Source organism: Haliaeetus albicilla, chromosome 10 (assembly GCF_947461875.1).
Source record: "Haliaeetus albicilla chromosome 10, bHalAlb1.1, whole genome shotgun sequence".
NCBI lineage: Eukaryota > Metazoa > Chordata > Aves > Accipitriformes > Accipitridae > Haliaeetus > Haliaeetus albicilla.
The window spans coordinates 12152524-12161486 of NC_091492.1; the positions used below are offsets into that span (position 1 = coordinate 12152524).

General features: G+C 34.9%; 1 protein-coding gene across 5 annotated transcripts in view; it reads left to right on the forward strand.

Moving 5' to 3' along the window:
- CEP89 (centrosomal protein 89) overlaps positions 1-8963 on the forward strand; it is a 43197-nt gene that overhangs the window by 16371 nt on the left and 17863 nt on the right. For all 5 annotated transcript variants that reach the window (XM_069793498.1, XM_069793500.1, XM_069793501.1 and 2 more), the window contains 4 exons: positions 927-1107; positions 2038-2205; positions 2870-3011; positions 5954-6043. In XM_069793498.1, the coding sequence (XP_069649599.1) occupies positions 927-1107; positions 2038-2205; positions 2870-3011; positions 5954-6043 (581 nt within the window). The remainder of the gene's footprint in view (positions 1-926; positions 1108-2037; positions 2206-2869; positions 3012-5953; positions 6044-8963) is intronic.

The following is an 8963-nucleotide window of genomic DNA, read 5'->3' on the forward strand; positions in this document are numbered from 1 at the left end:
AAATCCCAAAACTGAAAGTAAGATTTCTTAGTGAAGTTTAAAAAGCAAAATTGAATCTTAATTCACAGATTAGGATGTTCTGTAAATTTTTAATTGTGCATGATTAACATAAGTCACTGATGAGAACAGTTTCCTTAAGTGAACCTATATAGCAAAACTCCAATTCTGAAATTTTTCTATTCATCAGCTGCCTAATTCCATAAATACTTTCCTTTCTGCCTTTAAAGTTTCTGAGCTTCTTGTTTAGAGTACTATCTCTCTATATCCATCTGTATTTAGAAGATAACAACTCATCATACCCAAGACCAAAGGCCAGACAATACCCCAAAATCAGAAGTTCCTCTTTCCAAATCTCAAAATAGCTTGATCTGATATGAGTTGTCAGAACATCCCTGGTAAACACTGACAGATTTTGTTATCTACTGCTGGAGTTCTCACAAGGAAACAAGAGCCCTGATCTTTCATTCAGTTCCTACAACTGTTTTGGCAGTGTATCCAGTCATGGAAATACATACTACAGGAAAAACTTGGAGATCAGTGAACAGAAACTGGGCAGTCTCTAGATGTGTGCCCTATCTACTAGGCTACAAAAGTCATGTTCCATTTTAGGTTCTTTTCCTGAGTTAGTAAAATCTGAATTAGAGGATTCTTCAGAGTAAAATGGTGTTTCAGTAAGAAAATAGCTTATAGTCCTTAGAAGAAGCAGTCTTGAAGTTTTGGCACTTTTCCAAAACAAACTGCTGGGGCGGGGGGGGGGGGGGGGAGGAGAATCCAGACTGTTAAAAAACAAAACAAACTGACAAATCCACTGTTACATAATGCTATGAACACCTAAGAATTAACATATTAGTGGTTTAGTTGGAGTTTCACTAGGTGATTGAATTAGTTCTTCTGTACCCACTTGTTTCTTTTTTTCTTCCCAAAAGCTTCAAAATTGACCAAACAGATAATAATCTTAGAAGATAAGAAACAGAGTCAAGAAGAAGAGATAGCAGAGTACCAGAAACAGTTGGAAGCTTTGCGTTCTACTTCTGAAGAGCTGAAAGCCAAACTGGATAGCAGAATAGCAGCAGAGGAGCACTTTGCTTTGGTGAATGATTTAAAAAGGTATGAGTTTACATATGGTGCACAGAGAAACAATTCTGCAAAGCATTCACAGGAACAGATCTGCATACGCATCACTCTGTAGGTAGGAGGTGAGTGGAAACTTATGCTGGTAATCTAGGAAGGTAACTACCAAAGTGCAAAGAAAGTTAAGGAATTATTTCAAAAATACTGTCCCGCTTTTTACAGACAATTAAAATTACGGAAGGAAATCCCAGATCTAGAGACATTGGTAGAAGTGTTTCTACCGTAGAGTAGAAACGTACTGCTAAATGTACCTTTTTAAATAGTAGAAGATTGGGCATTAAAAATATCATTTTTGTCAAATCTGTTTACTTCTATCAACACTGTGTATAAAATGTTCTCATTCTTTTGTTCCCATCTTTGGGAAACTGTCTAAAGGATTCTGAAATTCTGAACTAAAAATGCTAAGTTGCCTCAGTCTTTACAATATGGAAATAACAAAACAGCACAACAGAAAAGTGCTGTCATGCAGCATAGTCTGTAATGTTTTTTCTAAAGACATTCTGTAAATTTGTTTGCTTTCAAGCCTTAGCATAGTGCAAGTTACTGTTTCTTGGTACAGTGCCTTCCTGAGAAGTTCTCAGACCTTGTTTTTTGGCACTGCTAGTAATTTCTTTGGAAAAAAAAATTAGGAAGGGAATACATTTGCTCTATATAGGGTATCTTTATAATTTAAATTCTATTTCAAGTGCAGTCAGGATGAATTACTTGAAGAATTTTGTTTGTATTATGCTTCGTTCATGATTTGATATGTCATGAGATTGTAATACCTCTCTTTGATGTCACCACTGAACATTAAGCATTCTCAATGTATCTTTTTCATACCTTCAACATAGGTATCTTACTGCTCAGCTTTTTAGTGAAGTAGGTTCATACATGATGTCTGTTCTATGGTGTTGGTTTTTGCAGCCATTTACAACAGGAGCAGGAGAAAAAGCGCTGTGAGGTGGAAGGTCTAATGGGAAAGATAGCATCACTGCAAGCTCAAAACAAGAAACTGCTTTTAGAGAAAAATAACTTCATGGCTGATAACAAGATCCTGGAAACTGAGATGGAAATGACACAAAAGACAAACAGGTCATATCACATTCTTATTTTCTTATATAAAAATACTTGTATTTCTAAAACAACAGCAGAAATATCTGTAAAAACATTGTCTGACATCCCACAGTATGTAGTTTCTACTTACTACAGAAAAAAACATGTTTCCCAAACACATCTTTGTCACATCTAAAGGCCTGGTTGTCAAGTAACTTTGCTAGACTTTAGATGTTTTCATGCACACTTTTCTATGTCTACATGCAAATTAAGAATATATCTTTAATGCTAGTAGTTAGCTGTAGCAATTAATCATTTGTTTATTCACCTGATAAATAGGGTCTTACACTATTTGCAGACCTTCTCATGCACCTGAGTGGTTCAGAGTTGGGCTCACAATACTTTAAAAAAAAAAAATTATTGTTCTGCTTCTTCAGAAATACGAGCTTGTAGCCATTGCACAAATTGTTCTTTAGAATCATTGTTACTTTTGTTATTCACACAATATATTCTAGGAAAAACAGCTCCAAAAAGTGGGAAATGATACTTTCGGCATCGCAAATATTTTGAGCCAATGTGTCTTTAACAGTATATTTGATTATTTGAGACTTGTACAAGTTGATTTGCACATGCAATGCAAGTTCTTTTAATGCCATTATTATTTCCCAATCTGAAGATTTTCCTTTTTCTGTTAATTTTATAGGCGATTGAAGAAGAAAATAGGTCTTTTGAAACTGCAGTTGGAGGAAGCAGTAGAAAAAGAAGTTGCAGCCCATCACTATCTAACAAACCTTATTGGTTTGGTGGAGAAGATAGCTCGGGAACGGGATCATCTTATTTTTTTGGTAATTACCTTTAAATAATTAATATGACTTAATTGGTATTTCATACAATTACCATCTGTCCTGGTTTCAGCTGGGATAGAGTTAATTGTCTTCCTACCATCCTACTGGCACAACTTACTGTTAATTTGAATTATCAGAAAAGAAAGTACAATTTCAGTTTGAGGATTTAGCTATTTAAATATACTTTTGCAAATAGGATAGGAGCAGTAAAAGATTATTTTCTAGAAGAGTGGTTAAAAGCAACTACCCTACTTTCTGGAGACAACGTAATTAAGCCTCAACTCACATCAGCATTAGGGGCTGCAATGGTATGTATCAAGTTTGAAAGAATTTTTTAACCTCATTTTAGAGATTGGCTTCAATTGTTGAAGCTACACCTATTGAAAAATAGTACACAATCATAAATTTTTAATACTTATTTCTGAATCTAAAGGTAAACTATGATCCTTGAAGTGACCTGTACAGCGCTTCTGCTGTGGATGCACATGCATGTTATTGCTCCTTTTTGGTAAGCAGTCATTTTGACAGGCTGGTTTTTCGGAACAACTCCGGTTTAGTGGAAGTGTCTGGCATGGAAGTTACTGGGCTTTTTATAGGTATGCTTTGTTTCTTTTACAAGATCTCGGACACAATTTCAATTTTACATATTGGTACTCTTGTCTTCAAATTGGTCCTGGAAACCATTTCACAAAACTTTGTTAAAGCTTCTTTTGCTTGATCAAGTAGTAGACAAAGGTTGTCATCAGTGTTGGGTAAAAAGATTCTATAGTGGTTAATTCTTAATTCTAGAAGAGGAACTATGGTGACCCAGCTCAAATCCTTGTCCACTGCAAACTGGACTTTAGGATTGTGAAACTAGGCACAATAAATGTCTCCTAGGAATTAGGGGAACTGGTTCTTATCTCTCAGTCTCTGGTATATCTATTTTCAAATACTTGGCATACCACATTAGAAATATCACAGAAATCCAGAATTACCTGTAAGTACAAGGTGTGCCATTTGACTAATAATACCCTAGTAGATGTTCAGAATACTTTTAGCAGTAAAAGCCTGTTTCAAAAGGAAAGATATCTTAGCATAACTTTAATCACCACAAGGTCGTGTAAACCCTATCTTTGCAAGTGTGCAGTATTTGACATCATATTTTTCCCTTCTGAAGCCTGCACGTGAAAGTATACACTAGAAAATCAAATTTCATGGATGTGCAAAAGGCTCAGGTCTGTGGAAAGTAGCCCAAAATGCAGTCAACTATGGCCTATCTTTCTTTAGACAGGTATAAACTGATCCAGCAATTAGAAGCCAGTCCTGTCGTGCAAAACAGAATTTATCTCTTCCTTTTGGATCACATTCTCTTGTGTATGATAATGGTACATACTTACTTGCTGTTCATGATTTCTCCATTTTGCGGCTTCGATACTAAACAGTGCACAACTTTTGCTTTTTTTTTTTTTATGAATTCACTGTGCCTGGGCTGACAGCAGAGATACTCTGAGACAAACTTTTCTACTGAAGTAGTCTAGTATCAGTAAAACCTTTAAATAACCAGTTTACTTTGCTGCCTGGTAGAGCTGAATTAGAACAACCTGTTCCTACTTTTAATCACTGAACTTAAAACCTGCCTTGGCAGAAAGTTAGACTGCAGGTGTCTTGTAGTCAGGTAATCTGATTAGGTTGTCTAATGGTAAGGCCTAGAAAACAAAAAAAAATTACTTAGAGTCTGACCCTAATGATTATGAAGAGCCACTACTGAGCATGATGTATAATTAAAAACATATTATCATTCCCCCACCTCAAAATTCAGTAATGTCAGGTTTAGATACTTGGTTCAGCTACTGCTATTACCCTAGCCTTATTCTTTTTTAATTCACTAATTGAATTAAAGCGTTGAAATTAATTTAATGTAGATTTAATGCAGAAGAACAGGGAGAGCAGAAAGGGTACAGCACTCTAAGAAATTAGCCTATATTTTTACTTAATGAGGATTAAAAAAAAAAGTCCATAGTAACCACATCTCCACAGAAATAAATGGATAGTCTTAAATTTACCATTTCCAGGAACAGCGATAACTTACTGATAAATCCAGTAAAACAGAGCAGCAACAAATTTATTTAAAACTATTTTCACAGTGCAACACTGATGATGAACTGTAATCCTGAGTTAGCAGCTGTCAAAATGATTCTTTTATTGTATTGTATGATTCATATACCACACAGTAAATCAAGATGTCACTGACTGAGCACAAAGCTCACAGACTCCAGCGATGCTAGTTAATTTTGACTTCTGTGAAAGAAGATGTGTTTCTGGAGTGAGGGTAGTTCAAGGTGGTCAGACATTGCTGATTCTAAAACCTGGTTATTTCTCTCTTGAATGCTTTCAGTGGATTTAACAGTTGAAACCTCTTACAGTTTTAAAATTATTTCATCGTTCACAGCTTATGCAGTTTTTGTTTGGTTTACTTTTTATATCTGAGAGAGAATGTAGTGCTTATGAAATGATGGAAAGAGTCATAAGAGGGAAGCCTTTCATAAGACATGTCAGACTCCTTGCCTGAAGCCCTGCCAATTTCAAGGGCTCTTTTGAGAGCAGACTGCTAAATCTGACCCAGAAGGATGAGTCTCATGCATACAAGTGGGATCCCTACATATACATACATCTGTAGAAAAATACCCAAAACTGGTTGGGTTTACAGTATCGGTAGCTATGATCCTTTCAGAATAAAACTGTTTCAAGGTATTATTTTGTTAGTGAGATAGTAGTTGCCACCAATTGTCAAATTATTAATTAGCCATTATTAGAATAATTTTCAGGATTCTTTATCCATCTTGGTTCTTCAGACTATTGGAGCTCAGAACAGAATAGCTTTGTCTTCCTCAGTGTATGTATTTTGTCAGACCTGTCTAAAGTTATGATTACATTTAGTTACCTATACTATATGTTTGCAGGCCAAATGTTTGGAAAATGAGAATCATGGTGTTCTCAACAAAATAGTAGAAGGCAGTCTACGCTTAGGAAGATTGGAAGAAAAAGTTAAGGTAAGCAGTGTTTTTCAGCTAAATATTATGTATTTATTTGTTTTGGTTTTTTAATGAGAAGTCAGTAGTTTGTCAGTGTTTTTATGAAAGACTGATTATTTTATAAAGACTTTTTAAAAAGCAAAATAGATCATCATTATAGTTTTCACAAATATCTTTTTCCATTGTATTTGTACATTGCATGTCTGCCAGGTCATCGCATTTACATAATTACATAATTACCGGGAGAATTATGACTAGTTGTAAAAATAATTAAAAATTATATTTTATTTGTATTTCAGTTTTGCTCTGTAGTGTAACCCAGTTACTCTTCTACTTTTCTGAGGCTATACTAGTGCTTCAACTTGAAGTCCTTTACAATTAGATTTGGAAGAATGAAAAAGTTTTCTCAAGTGTACAGTTATCATCAAGTACTTTCATATGGCAGGTTTAGAAGCCCAGAGGATGTTAAAAAATCTGGCCTAATTAGAGAATACATTATAGGTTATCTTTAGAGCTCTCTAAACAAATACAAAGCATGGCATGTAATTGTGGTATAACAGCATATAGTGTGAAATAAATTTGAAACTTTTATGTTTTAACATCTTTGGTGCTACCGAAATTGCTTTTACTGTAAACTCAAAAAAGGAAGGAGAAGGATATCTGGTATATTGGTTTCTATATGTACAAAGTAACATATATTACTTTCAAAAGCTGTTTTGTACTAAGTCAAGTTTGCACAGTTTACCCTAAAGCAGAGAGTCTCCATACATTGCGCTTTTCAGTCAAGACCTATGCTGCTATTCCTGCATCAGATGACACGAACATGCACCACTATGTTAGCGGAGACCAGCTCCATCTGCACTTTCCTTGTACAGATCAACACAGCCCAGAAATTAGTGACAAAGAAAGTAAACCAAATTGTAGATGTAAAGAGAGAGCAGAAAGCTGAGAAATAGCTAGAATTTTTAAGGAATCCTTCATAAAAATACCTAAATGCATGAAACACTACCATAAAAGAATTCTCTAATTATACTAATACAGCTATAAATGTTTTTAGCCGTTTTTCACCCTCGTTCATGTCTATCTAAATTTAGAAAACATCTTCCTTACCAAGACAGTGGCTTGTATTCTTCTTAAATACAGATTTTCTACAATTTAATAGGTGTGTAACTACTGTAAGGGATAGAGAAGAGACTTGCATAAAACTAAGAATATTTACATGCAGTACATGCCATGAATTTTAAGTGCAAAACCAAATAAAATTTAAAAATCCTTCCTAACCCATCAACTGTTAATGGAAATTAGAAAAAACAGCCTGTAAAGTTCTTAAATATTGCTGTTTCTATTTAGCAGAAGTAAGAATAACCTACTTGCAAAACTTTTTTTGTTCTTAATTTTTGTTAGTAAAGCAGAGGGCTTAAACAGTCACAAAACACCTTAAAATATATACTTCTTGGTTATCCTATTAATTGAACTTTGCTAAAAACTAGTATCATTTATTTCTTTGCAGAAAACACCTCCGTTTCTTAAACACCTCCAGTCAGGCAATCTACTTTTCTAAATAGAGTGTTCTCTTCAGTGATCTATGGAAAGTTATGGGGATTCTTTTGTTTTACATATAAAAAAATATTTTCGTCAGTGTAAGTCCATTTGTCAAATTTTTAGTTTGGTTCTTTTTAGTCACAAGACTTTTTTAATCCCAATATGTAATGCAGTCCCTCAAAACAGGACAGGCCCTATTGCACACACTGCTTTTTCAGGTGCTGCTGATAAAAATTCAGGTGATTGCGAAAAGGCAAAAGGATTCTTCACTTGCAAGATAGATGTTTGCCTCCACAGTTCATGCACAATACTAACAACCATGAAACTTGAACAGCAGCTTACTTTAAGACTACATACTTCTTACTTAGTTGAGTGAGATAGGTTGGAGGTCTCATTAGTCTGATCATATCAGCTGCAGGAATACTATCAGCTGCTTCAGAAAATCATAAATTGAGCAACTGCCCTCTATGTTGAGTTACAGGATAAACCCCTTATGAGGTATTTAGCTGTAATCTGTCTCCACTGATAATAGTAATTAAAATGCATTCATGTTTCTGAAAGGGTGATATAACTCTTGGTAATGTGAGTGTTACACTATTTCTTTTCTTAGAAAAGGGTGTTTTGCATTGGCTTTTAGCCATCTTCAGCTTTTTCAGCAAGATATGAGATAAGAAATACAAATTATATCATATGAATTAGAGCATACAGTCCTTGGGTTATGATGAGAGAAAAGCTTCTAGCCTACAGGTTTGAGTAACTTGTGCCTACAATGTGAGTCTGTATTTTCTACTTTTTAGACATAACCGGGTATATTACATTCACCTTCTGGTGAATTTATTGCCTCATATCTCAGCAGGCACAAGCTCATCCAAAACTATGTTACAGGTCAGATGCACTGTGTGTGTCAAAAGATTCTCTGTGGCTTCTTTCACATCACTGCAAATGTTATTTGGGGGGAGGAAAGAAGGAAGGCTAGGTGGGACAGCCATTCTTCACTGGAAACACATGGCATATACCCTAGAGCCAGGGGTCGTTCAAAAAGCTGGCAATTCGTTCGCTTTAGATCACTACCCTCTGAAGTCAGGTCACTTGTGCTTTGCACATAAAAGTGGATCTAGTCTTCCAGTCCAGAGTTCTTCCTTTTAATGAATTATTTTGGAGAAAGTAAATGAACAAAAATCCTGTGGTTTTTGTTTTTCATTGAGAAGTCTCAAAATAAATCAACATCTGGCAGCTCTGTTATTAAACACAAAATCACTGTGAAAGTCTTTAAAGCTAAATAATAGGTTATTCCTAAATCAAAACCCCAAACCATGTAGATATTTATATATACAGCTTTATTACATATTTTAAACTGTGTATGCTTAAGTTGGTAGCATATTAAAAGTGATTCTCT